Source organism: Ostrea edulis, chromosome 6 (assembly GCF_947568905.1).
Source record: "Ostrea edulis chromosome 6, xbOstEdul1.1, whole genome shotgun sequence".
Lineage (NCBI taxonomy): Eukaryota > Metazoa > Mollusca > Bivalvia > Ostreida > Ostreidae > Ostrea > Ostrea edulis.
This window is the reverse complement of record NC_079169.1, coordinates 87,784,292-87,812,110: the sequence shown is the minus strand read 5'-3', so window position 1 is coordinate 87,812,110 and position 27,819 is coordinate 87,784,292. Positions and strand designations below refer to the sequence as shown.

At 35.5% G+C, this 27,819-nt stretch overlaps 1 protein-coding gene and 1 long non-coding RNA gene across 6 annotated transcripts in view; one reads left to right on the top strand and one right to left on the bottom strand.

Annotated features, from left to right (window-relative positions):
- The window catches only part of LOC125683000 (kinesin-like protein KIF13B), a 143,781-nt gene that overhangs the window by 92,384 nt on the left and 23,578 nt on the right, over nucleotides 1-27,819 (bottom strand). For all 5 annotated transcript variants that reach the window (XM_048923655.2, XM_056142527.1, XM_056142528.1 and 2 more), the window contains exons 3-6: nucleotides 20,382-20,430; nucleotides 19,268-19,325; nucleotides 12,114-12,206; nucleotides 1,280-1,466 (exon numbers count right to left, since the gene is read on the bottom strand). In XM_048923655.2, coding sequence (XP_048779612.2) covers nucleotides 1,280-1,466; nucleotides 12,114-12,206; nucleotides 19,268-19,325; nucleotides 20,382-20,430 — 387 coding nt within the window. The remainder of the gene's footprint in view (nucleotides 1-1,279; nucleotides 1,467-12,113; nucleotides 12,207-19,267; nucleotides 19,326-20,381; nucleotides 20,431-27,819) is intronic.
- Nucleotides 11,707-18,274, top strand: LOC125683001 (uncharacterized). Its single transcript, XR_008796339.1, has 2 exons — nucleotides 11,707-11,982; nucleotides 16,605-18,274. It is a non-coding gene; the product is annotated as an uncharacterized LOC125683001 (long non-coding RNA).

Sequence of the window (27,819 nt, the reverse complement as noted above, 5' to 3'; positions counted from 1 at the left end):
GTAAATTATTGATTTAGAATACATGAAATGTACCAACAAAAAGACCTTTTTTGAAAAATTTCAATTTTTGAGGTTTTCTTTCCCCCAATGAATTTTCAGGATTTATGAATAATGCAAAAAATAAACTTTAAGGTGGTTTCATTACAAAATGTTGTGGTAAATATGGGTTTTAGCAATATCAAAACATTTACAAATAATTTTACAAAATTCTATAAGGGCTGTTCCAGAAATGATCAAATGGGGGGGTCGGGCGGCAAATGATATTTTTTTGTGTGGGTGGTCGTATTTTTTCACATTTTAATTGGTCCGTGGTGGGATTGTTAATAAAATATTTATTATGGGTAGTGGGTAGTTTCTATTGTTTTATTTTGTGCTACGTGGGTGTTGAGTTTTCAGAATATTTTTATTGTCGCTCTTGTCGTGTTGGTTACAAAACGTCGGAGGGAAAATTGAAAACGTGCTTTCGAAATGCTGCTTTCGAAATCGAAAGTAACATAGAACTATTCGAGTTGTCGCTCTTTGCAGCGCATAACTTTCCATTACGGCACTCTTCAAATTAGAGGCGCGTTTAATAGGGTCTCTTTGGACGTGATGGCGGCGAACTCTGTTCTGAAGATTATTACAGTTTACAGTGCATCGATTTTGGGAATATTTTGAAACCAATAGGTATTCCATTTTCTAATAAAAATAGGCAAACCTTAGTTGATTTATACGAGGGTACCGATGCGTTATATTTATCAGTCGGTGTGATGGTGATATAGAGGCCTCCGGGCGCGGGCTCCATTAGAAGACGAACGATTCGTGGAAAAACATATCCATACCCATTTCATGATAATAGCATCGTTTGGACTCCCAATCTTTCCAACATTCCCGCCATAGATGCCTTTGATTGTTGATGTGACATTGTTTCTTCATTACTACTGTGATACAATGTCGCACAGGCATTACCGCGTCATTGACTAGAATGTTTGTCCCGAAAACCTCGCGAGATTTGTACCGTTTTCATTTTTAAAAATATTTTTGTGGTGGGTCTGGTTAGTTTTTTTTTTTATTAGATGGGTCATTGTAAAATGAGTTTATTAATTTGATAGGTCATGGGGTAATTTTTTATTTTTTTTTATGGGTGCTTGGTACATAATGTATATACAAAAGGTGCCTCCCGACCCCCCCATGTACTTATTTCTGGAATAGCCCTAACAAATAACAATGTTTTTGAGGGAGGGGGGGGGGGATTCTATGTCCTTAAGAGGTGACATTCTGCTCAGTGATCAGGAATTACCCTTTAGGATCCAGGAGGTCATGAACTTTCTCATTATAGATCTCCATGTAGGAGACCTCCACTTTGAAGCTGGTGTCGTCACTACGTAGCTGGGCGATGCGGTCAAACATGAGGTCACAGAGTCGTGGTATGATTCCCTTGGCTTGGCTCAGCAAGCTGCCCATCATCGTATATGACTTGCCAGAACCTAATTCACATAACAATACAATAATGATGTTTAAATTCACCTGACAATACAATAATTTTATAAATGACGTTTAAATTCACCTGACAATACAATAATTTTATAAATGACATTTAAATTCACATGACAATACAATAATTTTATAAATGACGTTTAAATTCACATGACAATACAATAATTTTATAAATGACGTTTAACTTCACATGACAATACAATAATATTAAGAGAAAAAAAATATGGCACTGCCTCAAACAGGATCAATGCAACTCAATTCTCATATTGCACTAAATAACATAGAGAAGATATACATATACACAATGTTAAGCAAAGAATTCAGTTGATGCTTTGCATTCAAGAGTGTACATTTTATATTGTTTTAACCTAGAAGGATAACTCTCTTGTGAATTATATTTATGAATTTGGTAAGATTAATCATAATAGATAACTTTTTACACAAAAAAATTTTCATGAAGTTTATGACATAAGCCTAAGGTCTGTTTGTATATTTATCAGTAAAAAGTAAATAAAATTTTCTACTATCACTTAAAGCTGAACAAGTCAAAGACTTTGACACAGGTATAAACAAAAGTAAAACTTTAATCAATGGTGAAACACTCATTCGTGGTTAAACTGAAATCAAAATAAAGTCATTTTAGAATGTTTTATCAGGATATGATTTCAGCAAAGAATATATTAGAATATCTGCCTATAATTCAAAATCTTTCATGATTTATTATTGTGTTAGCTGTCTTGGAAATAGAGAGATCAAACAATCTATGTACAAATAAATTTAGAAGTTCTCAGTTCAGTGGGTATGTTTATAGCACCTTAAAGGGACTGATTCACGATTTTCCCCAAAATTTTCTTTTTCACTTTTAATCATCAAAATCTACTGTCTAATATGTTTAAAAGAGTTCACATAAAAATTAAGGTTATACATTATCACAGAAGCTCATTTTAGAGAGTTTATCATTTGTTTTGTAAACAAAGATTGCAGTATGTTATTGTTTACGATATTTTCAAAAGAAATGGATATCGATCTAAGTTTATTATATCTTTCACATTTCAAGCATTTTTGGGGTAAATGTGTCAACTAAAAGTTAAAATTTGAGACTATGCAAAATTAAGATGCTTTATATCACAAAATCAATATTTCACTTGTTTGTTTGTATACATAAAAAGACTTGAGTCTTTGTTTACATAACACAGATTTAAGGCTAAAATATTGCTTTCATTCTTGCTGAATATTCAGAAGGTCAAAATTTTGACTGTCAATATTAAATGAGTTATATTTTCAAAGTTTACCATCAAAAATGAAAAATATTTCTATCAAAAATCGTGAACCAGTCCCTTTAATTTAACAGTCATAAGCATTTATAATCAATGCCATAGTATACAGATACTACCCGTGTGAGATTAACATAGAGTGGCACTCTGTTTTACTGCATTGACTTCAGTAATTTGGTGGACATCAAATTTCATCGCTTTGCCAAAAAGTACAATTTTGTTGACACAAAAATTCATAAAAACAGATACCATTTATTCTTTCTTAAATCTAAGTTCATGGTCTTGCTGGCCCGCACAAACTGGTGTTTTACAAAAAATGATGAAACCACAGTGTGAGGACAGATCAGATTATGTCGCTGATACAAATAACAATCTTCTGACAGCAATTCTAACCCCCTCATCAAACCAAACTGAAATTATCTCACGGATAAATCTTGATGATTCGGTCTAGTGTTCACAGTGAAAATAACTGAATCAGAGTTGTACCTGGAATCATTGCTAGTGAGATTATGCATGGGAACATTTGATCTCAACATGTCCAGGATTATTTATACCCACGCCATAATATAGGAAATCTTCCTTAGTATGAACTATGAACGCGATTTATAACAATGTAATCCTCACTCTGAAAGAGGTAAAAATTTCCAATATTGTATCCAGTTGTAAATTTCTCATAGCAAAGCCATATTGATCAGTAGTAAAGCTGAGAAACATTCACTGTGGAAGCATTATCATTCATGCAAAATACATTTCATTATTCCATTTTTTTTTGTGCATACCGGGGTATGCAAAATAAGTTTCATTATTCCATTTTTTTTGTGCATACCGGAGTATATTTTTTCAATTTATTTTTCATTTCATGCATCTGTATAGCTATGACATGCCTCTGTTGCCTCTGTATAGCTATGACATGTCTCTGTTTAGGTATGACATGCCTCTGTATAGCTATGACATGTCTCTGTTTAGCTATGACATGTCTCTGTTTAGCTATGACATGCCTCTGTATAGCTATGACATGCCTCTGTATAGCTATGACACACCTCTGTATAGCTATGACACGTCTCTGTTTAGGTATGTCATGCCTCTGTATAGTTATGACATGCCTCTGAATAGCTATGACATGCCTCTGTTTAGGTATGCCACGTCTCTGTATAGCTATGACATGTCTCTGTTTAGGTATGTCATGCCTCTGTATAGCTATGACATGTCTCTGTTTAGCTATGACATGCCTCTGTATAGCTATGACATGCCTCTGTATAGTTATGACATGTCTTTGTTTAGCTATGACATGCTTCTGTATAGCTATGACATGCTTCTGTATAGGTATGACATGCCTCTCTATAGTTATGACATGTCTTTGTATAGCTATGACATGTCTCTGTATAGTTATGACATGCCTCTCTATAGTTATGACATGTCTCTGTTTAGCTATGACATGCCTCTGTATAGCTATGACATGCCTCTGTATAGTTATAACATGCCTCTGTTTAGCTATGACATGCCTCTGTATAGTTATGACATGTCTCTGTTTAGCTATGACATGCCTCTGTATAGCTATGACATGCCTCTGTATAGCTATGACATGTCTCTGTTTAGGTATGACATGCCTCTGTATAGCTATGACATGCCTCTGTTTAGGTATGCCACGTCTCTGTATAGCTATGACATGTCTCTGTTTAGGTATGTCATGCCTCTGTTTAGCTATTACATGTCTCTGTTTAGCTATGACATGCCTCTGTATAGCTATGACACGTCTCTGTTTAGCTATGACATGCCTCTGTATAGCTATGACATGCCTCTGTATAGCTATGACACATCTCTGTTTAGGTATGACATGCCTCTGTATAGCTATGACATGCCTCTGTTTAGGTATGCCACATCTCTGTATAGCTATGACATGTCTCTGTTTAGGTATGTCATGCCTCTGTATAGCTATTACATGTCTCTGTTTAGCTATGACATGCCTCTGTATAGCTATGCCATGCCTCTGTATAGCTATGACATGCTTCTGTATAGCTATGACATGCCTCTGTATAGTTATGACATGCCTCTGTATAGTTATAATATGCCTCTGTTTAGCTATGACATGCCTCTGTATAGCTATACCATGCCTCTGTATAGCTATGACATGCTTCTGTATAGCTATGACATGCCTCTGTATAGTTATGACATGCCTCTGTATAGCTATGACATGCCTCTGTATAGTTATGACATGTCTCTGTTTAGCTATGACATGCCTCTGTATAGTTATGACATGGCTCTGTATAACTATGACATGCCTCTGTTTAGCTATGACATGCCTCTGTATAGTTATGACATGCCTCTATATAGCTATGACATGTCTCTGTTTAGCTATGACATGCCTCTGTTTAGCTATGACATGCCTCTGTATAGCTATGACATGCTTCTGTATAGCTATGACATGCCTCTGTATAGTTATGACATGCCTCTGTATAGCTATGACATGCCTCTGTATAGTTATAATATGCCTCTGTTTAGCTATGACATGCCTCTGTATAGTTATGACATGTCTCTGTTTAGCTATGACATGCCTCTGTATAGTTATGACATGTCTCTGTATAGTTATGACATGCCTCTCTATAGTTATGACATGTCTCTGTTTAGCTATGACATGCCTCTGTATAGCTATGACATGCCTCTGTATAGTTATAACATGCCTCTGTTTAGCTATGACATGCCTCTGTATAGTTATGACATGTCTCTGTTTAGCTATGACATGCCTCTGTATAGCTATGCCATGCCTCTGTATAGCTATGACATGCTTCTGTATAGCTATGACATGCCTCTGTATAGTTATGACATGCCTCTGTATAGCTATGACATGCCTCTGTATAGTTATAATATGCCTCTGTTTAGCTCTGACATGCCTCTGTATAGTTATGACATGTCTCTGTTTAGCTATGACATGCCTCTGTATAGTTATGACATGGCTCTGTATAACTATGACATGCCTCTGTATAGCTATGCCATGCCTCTGTATAGCTATGACATGCTTCTGTATAGCTATGACATGCCTCTGTATAGCCATGTGGAGGCATGTATAGCCATGACATGCCTCCACAAAGCTATGACAATGTTGCATCTTGAATCAACCACAAATGAATTTGTCTGTATTCGATTTGAAGTGTTTCTTTTCTTTCTATATATTTGTTAAGTGCCACCTTGGGTTTACATGTACTAACCATTCAGTTATACAAAGAAACAGCTATAAACTGACATTTACATAGGAAGTGATAATTATGCAATTTTCCATCTGGCAAAGTGTATGATACACAAACAACGCAAAAGTTAGTGATTATGTTGCCCGTGATGTCATTCCCCACATCTTATTTTGAATTACATAAAAGAAAACTAAAGAAAACGTAATATAAACAGAATGTTTTAAAGTTGGATACAGAATTCATTTCAGTCATGAGGCAGGCTTTTTTTCTGTGACAATTTCACTGTGCTTTACACTTTTGATAATACAAAAAAACTCCTGTCTAAAAAGTGAAATAAATTCCATATCCGACAATAAAACATTGTATATCCTCTATCTAATCTACATCATCTACACCTACAACAATGTCCACACCTCTCCTAATGCAAATAGTACATCTACAACAATGTCCACGCCTCTCCTAATGCAAATAGTACATCTACACCTACAACAATGTCCACGCCTCTCCTAATGTAAATAGTACATCTACAACAATGTCCACGCCTCTCCTAATGCAAATAGTACATCTACACCTACAACAATGTCCACACCTCTCCTAATGTAAATAGTACATCTACAACGATGTCCACACCTCTCCTAATGTAAATAGTACATCTACAACAATGTCCACGCCTCTCCTAATGTAAATAGTACATCTACAACGATGTCCACGCCTCTCCTAATGTAAATAGTACATCTACACCTACAACAATGTCCATGCCTCTCCTAATGTAAATAGTACATCTACAACAATGTCCACGCCTCTCCTAATGCAAATAGTACATCTACACCTACAACAATGTCCACGCCTCTCCTAATGTAAATAGTACATCTACAACAATGTCCACACCTCTCCTAATGTAAATAGTACATCTACACCTACAACAATGTCCACACCTCTCCTAATGTAAATAGTACATCTACAACAATGTCCACACCTCTCCTAATGCAAATAGTACATCTACAACAATGTCCACGCCTCTCCTAATGCAAATAGTACATCTACACCTACAACAATGTCCACGCCTCTCTTAATGCAAATAGCACATCTACAACAATGTCCACGCCTCTCCTAATGTAAATAGTACATCTACAACAATGTCCACGCCTCTCCTAATGTAAATAGTACATCTACACCTACAACAATGTCCACGTCTCTCCTAATGCAAATAGTACATCTACACCTACAACAATGTGCACACCTCTCCTAATTCAAATAGTACATCTACACCTACAACAATGTCCACACCTCTCCTAGTGCAAATAGTACATCTACACCTACAACAATGTCCACACCTCTCCTAGTGCAAATAGTTCATCTACAACAATGTCCACACCACTCCTAATGCAAATACTACATCTACAACAATGTCCACGCCTCTCCTAATGTAAATAGTACATCTACAACGATGTCCATGCCTCTCCTAATGCAAATAGTACATCTACACCTACAACAATGTCCACACCTCTCCTAATGCAAATAGTACATCTACACCTACAACAATGTCCACACCTCTCCTAATGTAAATAGCACATCTACAACAATGTCCACGCCTCTCCTAATGCAAATACTACATCTACAACAATGTCCACGCCTCTCCAAATGTAAATAGTACATCTACAACAATGTCCACGCCTCTCCTAATGTAAATACTACATCTACAACAATGTCCACGCCTCTCCTAATGTAAATAGTACATCTACACCTACAACAATGTCCACGCCTCGCCTAATGTAAATACTACATCTACAACAATGTCCACGCCTCTCCTAATGTAAATAGTACATCTACACCTACAACAATGTCCACACCTCTCCTAGTGCAAATAGTACATCTACATCTACAACAATGTCCACGCCTCTCCTAATGCAAATACTACATCTACAACAATGTCCACGCCTCTCCTAATGTAAATACTACATCTACAACAATGTCCACGCCTCTCCTAATGTAAATAGTACATCTACAACAATGTCCACACCTCTCCTAATGCAAATACTACATCTACAACAATGTCCACGCCTCTCCTAATGTAAATAGCACATCTACAACAATGTCCACGCCTCTCCTAATGCAAATAGTACATCTACAACAATGGCCACACCTCTCCTAATGCAAATACTACATCTACAACAATGTCCACACCCCTCCTAATGTAAATAGTACATCTACAACAATGTCCACACCTCTCCTAATGCAAATATTACATCTACAACAATGTCCACGCCTCTCCTAATGCAAATAGTACATCTACACCTACAACAATGTCCACGCCTCTCCTAATGCAAATAGTACATCTACACCTACAACAATGTCCATGCCTCTCCTAATGTAAATAGTACATCTACAACAATGTCCACGCCTCTCCTAATGCAAATAGTACATCTACACCTACAACAATGTCCACACCTCTCCTAATGTAAATAGTACATCTACAACAATGTCCACGCCTCTCCTAATGTAAATAGTACATTTACAACAATGTCCACACCTCTCCTAATGTAAATAGTACATCTACAACAATGTCCACACCTCTCCTAATGCAAATACTACATCTACAACAATGTCCACGCCTCTCCTAATGTAAATAGCACATCTACAACAATGTCCACGCCTCTCCTAATGTAAATAGTACATCTACAACAATGTCCACGCCTCTCCTAATGTAAATACTACATCTACAACAATGTCCACGCCTCTCCTAATGTAAATAGTACATCTACAACAATGTCCACACCTCTCCTAATGCAAATACTACATCTACAACAATGTCCACGCCTCTCCTAATGTAAATAGCACATCTACAACAATGTCCACGCCTCTCCTAATGCAAATAGTACATCTACAACAATGTCCACACCTCTCCTAATGCAAATACTACATCTACAACAATGTCCACACCCCTCCTAATGTAAATAGTACATCTACAACAATGTCCACACCTCTCCTAATGCAAATACTACATCTACAACAATGTCCACGCCTCTCCTAATGCAAATAGTACATCTACACCTACAACAATGTCCACGCCTCTCCTAATGCAAATAGTACATCTACACCTACAACAATGTCCATGCCTCTCCTAATGTAAATAGTACATCTACAACAATGTCCACGCCTCTCCTAATGCAAATAGTACATCTACACCTACAACAATGTCCACACCTCTCCTAATGTAAATAGTACATCTACAACAATGTCCACGCCTCTCCTAATGCAAATAGTACATCTACACCTACAACAATGTCCACACCTCTCCTAATGTAAATAGTACATCTACAACAATGTCCACGCCTCTCCTAATGTAAATAGTACATCTACACCTACAACAATGTCCACACCTCTTCTAATGTAAATAGTACATCTACACCTACAACAATGTCCACGCCTCTCCTAATGCAAATAGTACATCTACAACAATGTCCACACCTCTCCTAATGCAAATACTACATCTACAACAATGTCCACACCCCTCCTAATGTAAATAGTACATCTACAACAATGTCCACACCTCTCCTAATGCAAATACTACATCTACAACAATGTCCACGCCTCTCCTAATGCAAATAGTACATCTACACCTACAACAATGTCCACGCCTCTCCTAATGCAAATAGTACATCTACACCTACAACAATGTCCATGCCTCTCCTAATGTAAATAGTACATCTACAACAATGTCCACGCCTCTCCTAATGCAAATAGTACATCTACACCTACAACAATGTCCACACCTCTCCTAATGTAAATAGTACATCTACAACAATGTCCACGCCTCTCCTAATGTAAATAGTACATCTACAACAATGTCCACACCTCTCCTAATGTAAATAGTACATCTACAACAATGTCCACACCTCTCCTAATGCAAATACTACATCTACAACAATGTCCACGCCTCTCCTAATGTAAATAGCACATCTACAACAATGTCCACGCCTTTCCTAATGCAAATAGTACATCTACAACAATGTCCACGCCTCTCCTAATGTAAATACTACATCTACAACAATGTCCACACCTCTCCTAATGCAAATAGTACATCTACAACAATGTCCACACCTCTCCTAATGTAAATACTACATCTACAACAATGTCCACGCCTCTCCTAATGCAAATAGTACATCTACAACAATGTCCACACCTCTCCTAATGCAAATAGTACATCTACAACAATGTCCACACCTCTCCTAATGTAAATACTACATCTACAACAATGTCCACGCCTCTCCTAATGCAAATAGTACATCTACAACAATGTCCACGCCTCTCCTAATGTAAATACTACATCTACAACAATGTCCACACCTCTCCTAATGTAAATACTACATCTACAACAATGTCCACACCTCTCCTAATGCAAATACTACATCTACAACAATGTCCACGCCTCTCCTAATGTAAATAGTACATCTACAACAATGTCCACACCTCTCCTAATGCAAATACTACATCTACAACAATGTCCACGCCTCTCCTAATGTAAATACTACATCTACAACAATGTCCACGCCTCTCCTAATGCAAATAGTATATCTACACCTACAACAATGTCCACGCCTCTCCTAATGTAAATACTACATCTACAACAATGTCCACGTCTCTCCTAATGCAAATAGTACATCTACACCTACAACAATGTCCACGCCTCTCCTAATGTAAATAGTACATCTACAACAATGTCCACGCCTCTCCTAATGCAAATAGTACATCTACAACAATGTCCACGCTTCTCCTAATGTAAATAGTACATCTACAACAATGTCCACGCCTCTCCTAATGTAAATAGTACATCTACACCTACAACAATGTCCACACCTCTCCTAATGTAAATAGTACATCTACAACAATGTCCACACCTCTCCTAATGTAAATAGTACATCTACAACAATGTCCACACCTCTCCTAATGTAAATAGTACATCTACAACAATGTCCACGCCTCTCCTAATGCAAATAGTACATCTACACCTACAACAATGTCCACACCTCTCCTAATGCAAATAGCACATCTACAACAATGTCCACGCCTCTCCTAATGCAAATAGTACATCTACACCTACAACAATGTCCACGCCTCTCCTAATGCAAATAGTACATCTACACCTACAACAATGTCCACGCCTCTCCTAATGCAAATAGTACATCTACACCTACAACAATGTCCACGCCTCTCTTAATGCAAATAGCACATGTTCGAAAGTAATCTAACATCACAAATGTTGTCATTATAACTTAATGTAAGAATTGTCCCTGTCACAAACTGAATTGTCAAAAATGAAATAAAAAATCATCAGAAACATTTCATCCTTCCTGTCATAAGACATAATAACATCTACCATAAACTGTAATATATGTTTATCGAAAAAATTTATCAATCTTCAATTTCCATAGATAATTCCTAGAAAATTGCATTGAGACATCTTAACGACTGATCAAGAACTTTTATAAGATTTTCTTGCCGACAAATCATGAAAGTTTGGCATGCGTAACTGCCAGCAAACTCAGTATTTCCTTAGAGAGTTGCTTATGGCTGCATTTGACCTTCTATAATAAAAGTGGTGTGAATTATTTATCTCAGTCTGTAATGGAATTATTTCTTATTACACTCTATTCAGCATGTACCGTATTCCCTCTAAAAATTCTAATGACTTGCTCTCCCCAGAGATCCTCACAATACAACTCATTATCTTACTGTCCCCAATTTTCAACCAATCATGTAACGACTTTAATAGTGCACAGCATGTACTAACCATAGCACTACTGCTTTCAACAGCACGAAGTGTGCCCCAACAGTACTGACATACCGACTCTATCAGCACACAGTATGTTCTCATTTTATATATCTAATTTCGAGAGGAATGTTAAACAACATACAAGCAATCATTCGATGTAATTCTGTGAAAAGATTCCATGTCTCCCCATCCTCATGCAGTTTTTGAAAACCAATACAGGAAAGGTCCTAAAGAGTGCCCCAGGCCAAGTTGTGGATCATTTATTAGGAAAAATACGGTAGGATGATTTATACTTTATATTCATAGCAGTACGATAGAACACAACCCAGGTAAACATGCTAGGAACAATTAATTTCTTCATTAACAATACCCCTTTGGTATTAAACCTTCATGATCAATATTTTTCACCTGTCTGTCCATAAGCAAAGATGCAGCCATTGTACCCTTCAAACGCCTTCTCCAGCAGATCCTTACCCACGCTGTTGAAGACATGCTCTTGACCTGAAAAACAGCAGCATTAATTTACAGTCCTATAATACGATCAATGAACAGAGAGTCTGTAAAAAATTTTATAGGTTGCCTGGTAATGGCTAAAATATTGCATAATGCATTACTATCTGTCCTGTGACGAACATTAAGCAGGGAAAACTAGGCTATCATTTCTGACAGTCAGCCATTTTTCATTCTCCTGCAAATGGAAAGATATATATGTGAACTGCAGAGTTGATCTTTAATAGAGTATAGCCTTGGTCACAGAAACAAATTGCGTCTCTGCAGAGTCTGTCAGGGAAATGGCTCTTTATTTTCAATGCTAATATCAATCACAAATTAACAATCACTACTCTGACTGTTTGTTTGGAGAAAATGTCATCTTTACAGTCCTTTAAGCAAGAAATGACTGTATTACACAATACTGTCTGAGACCATGTAAAGCAAGGGGTAAAATTTTATTGTAGAAGATTTGTTGATATTCTTTGCTCCATTGTGTAAATATTTGTTAACCACATATATATACCTTGATATTTTCTGAGGGAAAATTTTGCACATATAGTCAATTTTGACTATCACTAATTCAAATCATAGCTTTTCAACAGACATTGCTGGTTTCTTTCATTATGCAACATACATTGCGAGATGTTTAACATCTGGTGCCTGATGAGCTACCACTGTACTCTATAACAGAATTGTGTACTTTCAAAAAAAAACAAAGATCACCGAAAATGTAACAACACACCAATAAACTTCAATTCTAATTATCATTTAAATAAAGAAATACAGCTGAAAGTTAATCTTTTCATGAAAAGAAGACATTCCCAGGAATCTATCGGAACTCATTTGGAAATTGAACAGGCGTCACGCACTGTCCTTCGTAAACTCAGTAATTACCATCCCCGTTACGTTTTTATCTCCGCTCTGATATTCATCGCTTGTTCTCATGAGGTAAAACATATTAACTGGCAGGAAATTACAATATCCAATAAATTTCATTACATGTACATATTAATCTGATAATTTCAGCATTTCCATATAAAAGATATCAATACAATTTGTGCAATCTCTATTTCCACCGATAATTTGCAAATTTGAAATGCTCACACAGAAAACTTAATTACAATAGATTATACATCTGATATAAGAGACTGGTCTTCGTCAATTCCTGTACTTCAAAAATATCTAATGGAAAATGTCAAAACTTTAAATCTCATTCCCTGAATCTTGATAATCTATTTCTGAGACATTCCCTCAATTTTCCTTAATCAAATTCTTCACGTGTTGTAAATCTTGTTCATTCATGAATATGGTACACTAATTTTAAAGACGTGGGTCGTTGTTGCTGGAGATGGTTGATTAAACACTGCATTAGATACATATGTTGTATTCTATCAGTTCTGGTCTACTTAACTACAGTTATAAACTGTTATATGGCTACCTAAATACAGAACTTATAAACTGTTGTATGGCTAAATAATCACTGCAAGATAGACTATCATTTAAAATCTTTTTACATATTTTGAATTGAAAATGAAATATTCCATCCATGAAATCTGACCTGTATTTGAAATACTGTGCATGTTACAACACCGAAATTCTTCCCAGACTAACTGTTGAGGTCAATAGGCTCATAGATCACAATGATCACCTTTGTCATTTTGTTGCTACTGAGTTATGAACCTGATACACTTTGGACCTCATATTAAGGCCACACGTATGTTAAAGAGAGGTCCCCAGTTCAAACTCAAATCCAATGAAATTAAATGAAAGTCAAAGGTTTTCAGTCAAAACCAAAAGATTGTGATTGATAAAATATGACATGCATGTATTGATTGGTATGAACTGTGTTTACTGGAGACAACGCTTATAGTATTGCGATGACGAGACGAACCGGACTCCTGTGATATCCCACTGGTAAATTTACAAATATAAAGTGAAGCATCTAACTGCTGTTCTTTAATACAGTGGACTCCATTTACATTGGGGGACCTGGGAATAATTCATTTTGTTATATGACTGAATAATTCCAAGTTTTCTGACCGGCTGAGATCCAACAAACTACAAAAAAATTTAGATCATTATATTTTCACCTCCACGTGCCTTCAAGGCGAGTATGACATTCGGTTTTTCCCACATTGGACCCCAATTTGATGCAGTAAATTGTTATGTTTTTGTTAACAAATGTTGAATTATAGCAACATTGCACCTCATCTAAAGATGACCAATCAGGCATTATTTGGTAAGCTGTAGTAGCCTGCTTTGATGTTTTGAATTATTTAATTATATAATAAACAAAACAAAAACAAAAGATCATGTTTCTAATAACTTTCAACTAGACTTTACACTCTATTAGTCCTGTACCAGTTTGTAAAACCAAAGGGGACTATAGCTTTCTTCTCCATCTGTCCCTCTGTCTGTCAGTCTGTCCCATTTTGGTTTTCCAGACTTTTTTTTCCGTTATGCTTGGAGTGTGTGGATTCACTTGAAACTTGCGAACTACAGATCAAGTTTGAATTTCAAAATGTTTGATGAAATAGTTTTAAAGAAATCAATTTTTATATTTTACATTTTTTTATTCATCAGGATAATTGTGTTCTGATGGGAATGCGGTAAAGGTAGGATGTCTGAATAGAGGTAGTCAACGAGCCTTGATCTCTGATTTTGTAAAAAAGATACTTCATTAATTTGATATTTCAAACTCATTAATCATAAAAGAAACATATCAATGAATATATATATATATATATATATATATCAAATCTGTTAATCATGAGAGTATCTTTGTGTAGTCAGTGAGTGAATTCTGATGTGTATGCAGTTCTCAATTTACCATATTCCTGCAGTTGTGGGCCTTCAATGAAAATATATACCAATTCAGTTAATTATGTGAGTGTTTTTGTGTAGTCGGTGAGTGAATTCTGATGCGTCGGCAGTTCTCAATTTACTGTATTCCTCCAGTCGTGGGGTTTCAAACAGTTGATAGTAAGAAGTAGGCCTATTTTGAAGTCCTTTTTTAAGTATATATAATTAATATACAGATATGAATGTTATATCAATGTGTTGTTATGTGTTCCATTTGCTCGATTATTTAAATATTCCCCCACATATTTTGTGCAGACTACTATTTCATCCCTGATTAAAACTACATGCATCAACTGAATGAACAACGTAACATTAAATTAATTCGACACTGGTAAACATGGTACCTGTGTATCAGGTCACAGTTCAAGGTCAAACCACAGGCAATTGCATCGCTTGGGGTCGAATTTACTATATAAAGAGTATATAGTAAATTCGACCCCAAGCGATGCAATTGCCTATGGGTCAAACAACACCAAACATATATTCTCTTGAATATTAAGAACAGTGGTCAATTCATGGGGGCGTCGGTAGTGGACATGTATTGCTTATGCAATACTTTCAGAATGTTTGTTTGTATTTTCGTAGGCTCTAGTCCCAGTTTCAATGTTTTGAATAATTCAGTCATTTAATAAAATAATAATTGACATATTTGAGGTCAATGTAATCTTTAAAAAAATGTCGATAATTGTGCAAATGGCATTTATCGTAGGAGATGCAAAAATAGAGTTGATGTTCATGTCATGACCAACCTCAGCAGCATCTTTGTCATCAATGAGATGCTTCTTAGTTTCACAGTGAACTGTGTTGATGATACCATCGTCCATCAATTCTCAGCATTGATATCGAAATAATGATGTTCGAGCTGTTTCTCTGATTAATCCTTTATTACTTTGTTAAACATACAGCAAGCCCTGTCTGATATTTCAGGAGTCTGAGATGAATAAAATTAATTTATTCATTAGAAATTTACGAACCTTTGTATATGGGATCACATCATGGGATCAAGAGAGCATCTAGTTTCTTTTTAAATTAATTCTCCATATTTTTAAACATGCTATTTTCTGGTATCAAATACTTCATATTCTAAAGCATCATAATTATTATCATTCTTAACTGTGACATCACAGACAAGGGGATTAGACAAAGAGATTAGCCCTTCATAATCCTTTACAAATTCTTGAGTTAACACAATTATTATAGTCAACAAGCAACAAACTGTTGCATACCTTTTAATTGCCCTATAAGTGGGATTTTTAGCAAGACACATACTATAGCGATTTTTCCATAAAAATAGGTAAATATACATGTATTTAGCGAGAGCTAACTCTAGCGACTTTATAATTCCAACAAAGATAACTATTACCTACAATAAGGAATAAATTGTTCGCAATTTTCAATTGTAGAAATATCATCACTCTCAAAAATATTGCCAAAATCAAATCCTCATTAAAAATTCTGCTTAGATGGTATTTTATTCCTTTAACAATTGAAAATTGTTGATCCTTTTAACTTTCGTGTTCTAAATTATGGTCTTCTCTTTTACAGACCCTATATACTTGGAAGGAATGAAGTGGTGTTGTAAAAACAGCTGGAACTCTATTGCACAGCTTTAATTAGACTGATCTGGTGCTGCTTGGATGTCTATAAACACTGTCACTTGGGGATTCCAAGTATGTGGACAAAATTTGTGATCAAATGTGGTGAAAACAGATTTCACTATCCATGTATTTGATGGAAATTTCTGTACAAGTGGGCCTCAGATTTTACTTTGTTTGAAGTGGAACCCTCATTTTGATTAAGGAGGAATGGTACACCAGAGAAATTTGATACGGATGAAAAGTGGACTAGCGATATGTACAACAATATTTTGAAATTGAAAACTTTCAAATTTACTTTATTTAGTCAAAAAAATGCAGTTTTAGTAGAAAGCAATCTGAATTTTTTTTTTTAAATCCCTGCTGAACTCGAACCCGTGATCTACAGTTCAGCAGTCGATGTGCTAACCTACTGAGCAACTCAGCTAGGCAATGATTTTAGATATGAATAGACAAATATTACTGATATTTATATTTTCATTCATGTTTTATAAGAAAGTCAGCCATTATGATGATGTAGAGTACCTCCTTAAGGAATAAGAAGAGAAATGGTTGTACATGTAGCTGATTTTGTTGTACACAGAGAGTACTGTAGTCAAAAGATCAGACACCTGCATTTTCTCAACGTGCCTACTTTTGTGCGTACTTTAACATGGAATTCATTGCGTACTCCTCCAGGGAATTCACATATTTTAAGGTATTCAATGTATCATGATCATATTTCCTATCTAATAAATGGATGGTGTGATTTTTGTAATCATAGTATCATTTTGAAGGGTTCATCAAATAAAATAATCCACCATAGGAATTTACAAAAATTTTGATTTTTACTTGATTAATGTTAATGTTGACTGATCACATGATCTAAATATTTTCCTGAATGATTTTTGTCTAAAGTTTCATTCCTATTGCATTGCATTTCAGCAAACCTTACTAAGGAGTTAATCAAATTTGGCACTTTGATCAACTCCCAATTTCCGATTGGTTCAGTCTCCAGAATTACCATAGGTCAAGGTCACTGAAAATAGGTTTTGATATTCAAGTTAAAAAGTTGGCATTGGAGAAAAATAACTTAAGTAGCCCTTATTCGTTAGAATTTTGGCATATGCTTCAAGTCTTTAAAAGACACTAAAAGAAAAATAACCTAAAAGTAAGAGATGTTGATAAACAATGGCAATTTTCTAGATTTCAGCAAAATATTTACATGTCATATGTTTTTGAATCTTTACCATTTGTAATGATAGCCATTTCCTCAGGAATGGGATGCAGTTGTGAACAATGCACGTATGAATCTTAATGGAGTACATTTATGCTAATGGCTGGAGATTCTGACAGAAATGAAAACAGAATGTAAATATAAAAAATAAACTTCAGTTTAGTTTTGAAAATACACAAGGGTAGGAATTGCAACACTTCACCCCGACATACATTTCATGATGAACTAATGCACTTCATAGAGTATGCTGGCATGAAGCACCATAGTTCATGCCCTGAGGTATTTCAACTAATTACGTATTTACATTTCCAATGTTTTTGCCTTTGATATCTCTGTAAATTGTGAAGATGGCCATTTCCTCATGAATGCACTGCAGTTGTGAACAATGCACGTATGAATCTTGATAAATATAGTACGTCTATTTTAATGGCTGGGAATTCCGACAGAAATGAAAGTAGAATGTACACATGTCCACATGTAATTATAAAAAATAAATTTCATTTTTGAAAATACACGAGTGTATAAACTACAAATTTCATGCCAGCATACTTCATAAAGCATATGTTAGCGCTTCATGATATTCTGGTGTAAAGCTTAGCAATTTGTGCCCTCAAGTACATGTATCTTCAAAACTGAAATTTATTTCTTAAATAAATTCGTGAGTGTGATTCACATCCACCATTCCAGTGGACAGTTGCACTAAAGAAAAAAAGACTCCATGGAGTTGTCAGAATGAAAGGTTAAGATAACGAACAGTGAACAATCTCATAACTCCTATAAGCAATAGAAAATAGAGAGTTTGGCAAACACGGACCCCTGGATATACCAGAGGACTAAGCATCCCCTGTCAACCAATCACACCAGCCATGAGCCCTATATCTTGATCAGGTAAACGGAGATATCCGTAGTAAAAATCAGTCCGATTTTTATAGTTTGGGAGAAAAAAGGATGTTCATTTCATAGTAGAAGTGTTGTTACATTTCAAATTGATGTTCATTTCATAGTAGAAGTGATGATACATTTTAAATTGATGTTCATTTGACCATGTCTTGATTGTGGAGGACTTAAAATTGTTAAATCCCCACAAATATTGATGTCTTCTTTCAAAGTAATTGCCTGTCATTGATAAAACTACTGTTTACATTGTTACAATAATAAATTATAATTTGTGAACTTTAATATCAGCAGTGTGGTTCTACAGATAATGAACAAAATTGAAAACTTTAAAAACTTACAGACAGAAAAACAACAAACTTGGATGAGAAAAGCTCACATGAACTCCAGTAAGCTACACAATTCACAAGAATTAAAGACGACTTTGTAAACCCTGATTCTGTTTAGCAGCTAATAGATAAAATGGTCGTACATTCAGTAATCTATAAGGACTCTCAGTATACCTGCAAACTTCGGATTTGTATCATCCACCGACCAAAAACAGTTGTCAAATGCAAACGTCTGTAAGAAAGAAAGACATATTAGCTCAGCTCTCAAGGAATGTGGTAAAGTTATAACAAAAAGAAATGTATCAAATGTGCATAATCAATCTTAAACAATTCAAAGAAATGTTTTTAGATCACACCATTATATGTTCCAATAACAAAACAACAGAAAACAGTCATGCTCCAATCACCTTCTGCATTCAGGGAATAACTTTTTCACTTCCATTTGTATATCCAAGAGGATATAAAAGCAGTTTTCTTGGCACATGAAATCATAGATTGCTAATTTTGCCTAAGACAGTAAGAAACTCTACAACCCTACACAAGCAGGGCCATGTTCAACTTGTGAATTTGACCCTGACTCTGATAAATTACCCTGACCTCTACCACTATCAGTCACAGTTTTGACCTTGACCTATCCGTTGACAAAGAATGAAATTTCTATCTTCTGCAAAAGTTATGACAATGATTAAAGTAGTGGACAGTCCAAGAGACAGAAATAAAAGACCCAAAGATGAAATAAACACCCCCTCCTCCATCCCATGGGCATAAAAACCTTCAATGACCACAATGTGCAATGAAACATAAAATTCCTCTTCTTATTAATGAAGTGTCTTGAGTTTGATGTGACTACTACAATGCAGCAGTAAACCATGAATATACATATTTCTAAAGGAGAGGGAGTGAGAAAAAAAAAGGTGCACATTTAATGATTACCAATTTTCAGCTCATCTGATTTTGAATACACAAGTATCTTGAACAACATGTTTGTAATAATTCAAATCCGCAACTTGTACAGAATAACGGTTTTCCTGCGTACTGACTTTTAATTGGTACTCTAATGGAATGCAAATAAATGAAGTCAAATAATATCAATTCATAGAAAATTTTCCTTGAGCTCATGCATACACATATTTTTATTACATTTAGTTTTACTTTAACGTCAGTTATTGTGATACAGAAATGAGACTATATCCTTAGGACAAATTGTCTGACTGAATTACAGCTGGACAGCGACAACATCAACATTGCACGCTGTAACTTCTAATTGTATCGAACTTTATTCACAAACCTTAGGTTGTTTTCTACTGGTCTTTCTGTCCACACTGCCATCTGCGGGGCTGAAATATTGATTAAAAAATGTTTATAAATCCTTTTCTTGCTTAAATATCAATTTCCTAATCCTTCCTCTTAAATAAAGCTTGAGCCGCAGTCTATGGTTTTAATTCCATACCCAAGACAGACAACAGCGGCAAGAAAAGCAGTAATGGTACTTCTTTACTAAGCAGAGCCGATTTTTTAAACATAAGATTCTTTCAAATCATGACCTTGTAATGATCAAAAGATTGCCAAATCCACAAATGTAAGGCCTGAAGTTCACTGTCTTTTACAGAACAAATCTTTAAGAAGTACATTCCAGGACTGATCAATTTCTAGGATATCAGAGTTTCACCCCATTGCGACCTTTAATTCTGTCACATCTCAGGTGTGGGCCATGACTTTACATGGCAAACCATTCAGGCATTGCGACCTTTAATTCTGTCACATCTCAGGTGTGGGCCATGACTTTACATGACAAACCATTGTGACCTTTAATTCTGTCACATCTCAGGTGTGGGCCATGACTTTACATGACATACCAAGATCTCATGAATTGTGCATTAACTGTGTCAAGATTTTGCATCATTTTGAATTGAATATCAAATTTTATTGTGAAATGATTTGAGAAATTTTTGACCTTGGAGACAGATGACCTTAGAACAAGGTCATGACATACTGTGTGCCATGTATCACTGTCGAATGTCTCTCCATTACAGAATATGCATGTAATAAACAATCTGTCTATTTGATTTTCCAACGTAAAGAAGATTTTTCAAGATTTACTGTTTTGGGTCATCCCTCATGTCTAGGAGGCCATAAAATTCAGATTGTTTTGTCCGTATAACTCAGTTATAGATACTGTATACCATGTTTCGTAATAGGCTCACTCACTGCTAAGAATCCAAGAAGGAATTGAAAATGTAAAGCATTAATGAGCAAAAACCGATCACAATATTTCATTAAGTACATATACTGACTCAAGTGACCTAAAAATTCAAAATGCATTTCCAAACAATTTTTCTGTAATCAAAATGCCTTGGCCCCTTAGGAAACCAAATACTAAACAGCTAGTATATTCATTTTTATGAACACCCAAACAAGTTCATTTTAATGATAAAAGCATTTGGCCTCTAAGAGAACCTTCCCGAACACACATTTAGAGAACAGAATCTGGATAGGAAATTATGGAGTGAAGGTCAGAAACAACAAAAGGCCAATGGACTACACTGCTCACTGTGTATAATTTCAAAATTGAAGTGACAAATCACAGCCTCATCTTTCCTGTGGGGATCTGAGGTAGAATAGAGGTGGAAAATTCTCAGGAGGAACATTAAACAAACAATCACAGCCTCATCTTTCCTGTGGGGATCTGAGGTAGAATAGAGTGGAAAATTCTCAGGAGGAACATTAAACAATCACAGCCTCATCTTTCCTGTGGGGATCTGAGGTAGAATAGAGGTGGAAAATTCTCAGGAGGAACATTAAACAAACAATCACAGCCTCATCTTTCCTGTGGGGATCTGAGGTAGAATAGAGTGGAAAATTCTCAGGAGGAACATTAAACAATCAATCAATCACAGCCTCATTTCGTTCTGATGGTCCAAAATTTTACGAATTTGAAACACAGAACAAGACAAATAAATATATATTTTTTTCCACATTTGGTAGCCTTGCTCTTGACAATTTAAGACAGTGGAAAATTTATCCTTTAAATGTCTTCCCTTACAAAAAATACAGTCATCACTCTGGAGCTTGAAGAAGGCTAGGTTTTTTTTTAATCATATAGCTTAATTGAAAAAATTCATAGGCTAGATAACATACAGACATAGAAAAATGGACAAAAAGAAAAGGTGAGCTAAATTTCAATTTTCAAACTGATAATTTTATCAAAATGGCATAATTTTATGAAAAAATATGTTAATTTATCTAAATTTTCAATTCATTTTATTATTCATTTATATTTTTGTTGAAAAAATTTGAATGGATTTCTTTGTATAGAATTCCTATAATAAAAGGAAGGTGTCATGGATGACTATATTTAAGGATTATAAAGATCGATAGCCATGTACTTGGGAAGTCGTCCAATAATTGTCCTCAGCTAACACGAGACTATGCAAACTTGGCGAATCACTGGCACATGAAATAATGAGGATGACGTTATTGATAATCTCCACAGACTAAACACAATGTGTGAAAATGAAACTCTCATGCTTATTGACTAGAGGAATCTACACTATTAGGATGGGTATTCAATTGTACATATATGTATCAATATGTCCTTAAGCATTAAACCAATACACAGTCAAATTGTATCCTCTGATTTTTAATTCATAAAAGTCTACATGAACAGAATTTATTTTCACTCTTCCTAAATTTATGATTCCAACATTACATTATAATCCACTACAATTCAATTTTTAAAAAAACACCTTGATAACATCTACAGATATGATTTGAACATATTTGATTGTATAAATATACAAAGGGATTGGTTACAAGTTCTGGTAACTTAGACAACCTCTCCCAAGCTTTCATAGTTTGATTCTTTAATTACTTATTAAATTTTTTTGTTCATAATAGTGATGAAACGATTGTCACTGACAATCGATTGTCGATCGTTTTTGTCTCTTCGATTATGATTATCCATTCTATTTTTCATAATCGATTGTCACATGTACACTAATTAATATCTAATCTGAGATTCATCTGACTGTTCATCCCGCTATTATATCAAGATATATGTGGGGGAGAGTCAGAGTGGACCCCACTTTGAAAAGTGGGAATTCAGTGACACCAGCTAGTGTGTATGCTGCACATATCCATAAAACTAAATAGAAATAACTCCAAAAATAATAAACATTTATTTATACCTACATGTACATGTAAATACCGATTATATTGATCATTGATCAAACCAGTTCTTCCGATTATCGATTATGAAATTTTTCCCGATTTTTCAACACTAGTTCATATTAACTATCTCATTATGACATTAACTGTGTCAATCCTATAATGCTATATGTTCTGTAAAATGTAACCTATCTGCAATTTGAAATTTTGTGCATTCTATACATTAACTGTGGCATTATGAATACTATTAAAAAACCCTAGGTCTCATATCCCTGACAATCATCCATAGGAATTAAAAGTTTTGGTACCAAGCTTCAGAATTAAGATTGTAAGATTAGAATTTCATAGAGTTCCCACTGCCTAATCCCATATGATTTTATTCCCAAAATTCTTTAATACATGAGAGGTAATGAACAAATGGCCCATGGGCCATATCGGTCACCTGAGTCACCTTGGGCCATATTAAAAGATTTTCCCTATATATTCCATATAAAACTTTACTCCCTATTGTGGCCCCAACCTATCTCCAGGGGTCATGATTTTTACAAACTTGAATCTGCACTGTAACAGGAAGACTTCATGTAAATGTAAACATTTCTGGCCATGTGGTTCTTGAGAAGATTTTTAAACATTTACCCTATAAATTTGTATGTAAAACTTTTATCCCCTATTGTGGCCCCATCCTACACCCGGGGGGGGGGGGGGGGGGGGGGCATGATTTTAACAAACTTGAATCTGCACTATGTCAGGAAGTTTTTAAGTAAATTTGTACTTTCCCGGCCCTGTGGTTCTTGAGAAGAACATTTTAAAAGATCTTCCCTATATATTCGCATGTAAAACTGTGACCCCCTATTGTGGCCCCACCCTTCCCCGGGGGCCATGATTTTAACAAACTTGAATCTGCACTATGTCAGGAAGCTTTCATGTAAATTTCAGCTCTAATCTGGCCTAGTGGTTCTTGAGATTAAGAAGATTTTCAAATTATCCCACCCTATTTTTGCATTTTCATGATTATCTCAGTCCCCTTTGAAGGGGGCATGGCCTTTCATTTGAACAAATTTGAATCCCCTTCACCCATGGATGATTTATACCAAATTTGGTCCAGTGGTTTTTGGAGAAGATGACACTGTGAGAAATTTACAGACAGATGGACGGACAGACGTCACACAAAAGGTGATAAGAATAGCTCACTTACAGACAGATGGACGGACAGATGAAAGACAAAAGGTGATGAGAATAACTCACTTACAGTCAGATGGATGGACAGACGACAGACAAAAGGTGATGAGAATAACTCACTTACAGTCAGATGGATGGACAGACGACAGACAAAAGGTGATGAGAATAACTCACTTGAGCATTCAGCCAAGGTGAGCTAATAAAACACTGCACAATCTGACCACTGAACATTGTGAATTTTGTTTTGATTGTACCCAGATTTATTGTATTATGTCCCATTTGAGATTTTGTTCACTTGTGTCGAGCTTTTAGTGCAGTGCCACAAAATTTGGCCTTAAAGCTCGGCATTCAGGGACCTAGCAGTGAGCCTTTTTTATCATGCCAACACCTATTTTGACTTGGGACCTTCATTTTGAAGATCATATCCAAAAGACCTGTGACTTTCACTTCTAATGCCGTGCACTTTGCAAAGGAGCATTCACTACACCCATATTTTAAATGGCACCAGGATTGAGAATTAAATTCGTACTTCTGATTCCAAAGCAAACAGCCTAACTACTTGGCTACGAGAAGGAAGGTTAGCGTTTGCACATGTTACTGACTTATCACCAATTACACCTGGGTACACAGACATGGTGTAATTTCGTAGTCACAGATAAAAGCTTGTCAGATCTTCAAATTGGTGTCACGATTAGTGGCCACTGGTCATTAAAAACCCTGTTTGACCAAAATGTTGGTCAGCCTGCCAATGTGTAATCATACATACCGTGGAGTTATTGTTTTCAATGATGTACCCAATAATTGATCTATATTCTGTATTAAGATCAAAATTAAACAAACTGTTTCTGTCTGTTGCTATCAGTTTGTCACATTACAAAAGAAAATGGCATTAGCGCCACAGAAACGAAAAATATCAAATTACCAGGTAAGTGATATGTCGTCTGCTCCGAAGATAGTGAGATAAGCATTAGGTACTCTGATACTAATGGAAAATACTCAACACTGTGTAATCCCTATCTAATCCGACATTAAAATCATTTCCCATAGCGTGTCGGATCAGTCAGGTTGTACTGTATTAACCAGGTTTTCTATTATATTTCCATGTCCAACAATTACTGTAATAATGGAGATTCAAGAGCTTTAATCCTGAATCAAGTTAGTTTTAGGATGAAATTAAAAGCCTTTCTATTTTTCCCTGAAAATGAACAATCTCAATCATCTCTTTGGTTCTGTCCTCACTGAGCGTTCTGTGGAACCACTCTGGGAATGTTCAGCTACCTATAAGCATCGATTTTCTGAGTCAATTTACCAGATCAAAGGATGTTAGACTTATTAAAAAGAACTTTTCAATTGAAATGGAAACCATTAACTGCAATAGATTTTAGAATCAAGTTACCTAGAGTAAGCTGCTCTTAGCAATGAACACATGAATATTCTATGTGGTTGAAAGTGTGACTATTATTAGCAGGAAATGATTATGTAAATGACACCATCTTTAAATATTTTACCAGAATTAATGCCCTGCAATTGTATGTCAACTATTGCTCAAAAACAAGAATGGTTCTTGTGAAAATATGTCTTCAACCCCACCCCCACCCCACCCGTGTAATACTACAGAAATTTTGACATCCCGACCCCTAGCTGATGTAATTCTAACATTCCAAGTTGCTATCCTCCTGCGTCTCCAAGTTATTAAGTGTGGAGCAGCAAAATAATGATAGTTTTGTCTCTAAACATATAAGGCTGAAACATCTGACGTAACAAATTCAGGCTCAGAGGCATGTTAAACAAATGACTTTCAAATTGAAAGTTATAAATGATTTTTCTTATTTTATATCATTTCACAGGTCATAAGACATGCTGTCTTCACCATGCTCTTGACTAACACCTTAAACACAAATTTTGTTATTGGCAATGAAATTTATGAATATGCAATTTTTAAAATCCTGGCCAATCCAAATTTTTGCGTGCGCAAACGTATTTATCACTTGCGATTGAACTTCTCCAGACTGATTTATAGCTGGTGTATATAGCTCATACAATACATTGTCAGTCCCTGTAAAAGCAATTCTATAAACATCTTTTCATTGTCAAACTTTTCTTTTCTATTAATTTCTTTGTGGAAACAATTTGATTACTTTTGAGATATTAGACTGATCCATTAAAGACTTCTCTGCTAATCACAATTATGAGGGGAAATCATCGTTCACATGAATCGTTGGAGTAGGAGTCCTAACCACTTCCTGACCATTGATTATGAATGGAGGTTATCAAGAAAATCAGGAAAATCATTCGCATAAGGGTGAAATATCACCAGCATCCACCGTTAGTTCTGCTCCGAGACCAAAGACGTAGTTACTACTAAAGATAAAAACTTAACAATATTTGACAAAGCAATTTATCACAGAATGAAGTCGCAGACAATCAATACCAAAGACTTCAAACCGCCAGAAAAGGTCACTTAACAGGACCGTAGCAGGAAAACGTTTGAAATCAATAACACTACACAAAGTTTGGTGTTGCTCCAATGTCTAGCAAACCTCTCATCACTTATTTTTGGATTCTAAAGTGATGACATTTGTGGTGTCTGTGCATCCAGAGAAATGACTTACAAAGTCTTTTCCTAAAGGGAAATCAAAGTACTGAAAGTAATGAAAGATAATATCATATCTTGCACAGAGTGGAATTGAAATGAAATAAATCAATCCTAACACATATCAGATTCTTGATGAAATTGTAATATTATAACACATGATCAAATGTTTTAAATCAAACTTTCTATTTCAACCCTCAATGGCTAAAGAAATTCAGCAAGGTAGAGAGACTAACATTTCCTAAGTAAGACAATACTTCTTCTTAACTGTCGACAATGCTTCATCTAAATTTTCAAGTTATACTATAGACACAAAGGTTCTCAGAAACCTACAAATCTGGTTCCAAATTCATACTGTTAACTCTCAATTGTAATCATTGACCAAGATGACCTGTGGTCATCAAATACACTAGTGCTGGGTAATGTAAATTCAAAATAAAGTGTTGGGCAGTCTTCAATTCATCCATTTTAAAACTTCAGTGGGAGAAACAAATGCAGCAATTTTCTAAGCTAGCAATTCTGTGTAATGCATCTGTATTTCCGGAAGCAAGTATTGTCGGGATTTCAATTCCAATTGGGCTTTAAGGTTGCTTAAATCAGGCATTTTCTGACGATTAATCAGACATATTCGTAGATTTCCTGTTTAGAGTTTTGCATTACAATTAGTTAAGAAACAAGATGTGTTTGTTAAATACAAATGTCCCAAACATGGTCGGGTTCTAATTTGTAACACAGGTCACATCCTCTGATCCATGATTCAAAAGTCAATCTCAGATTAACATATATA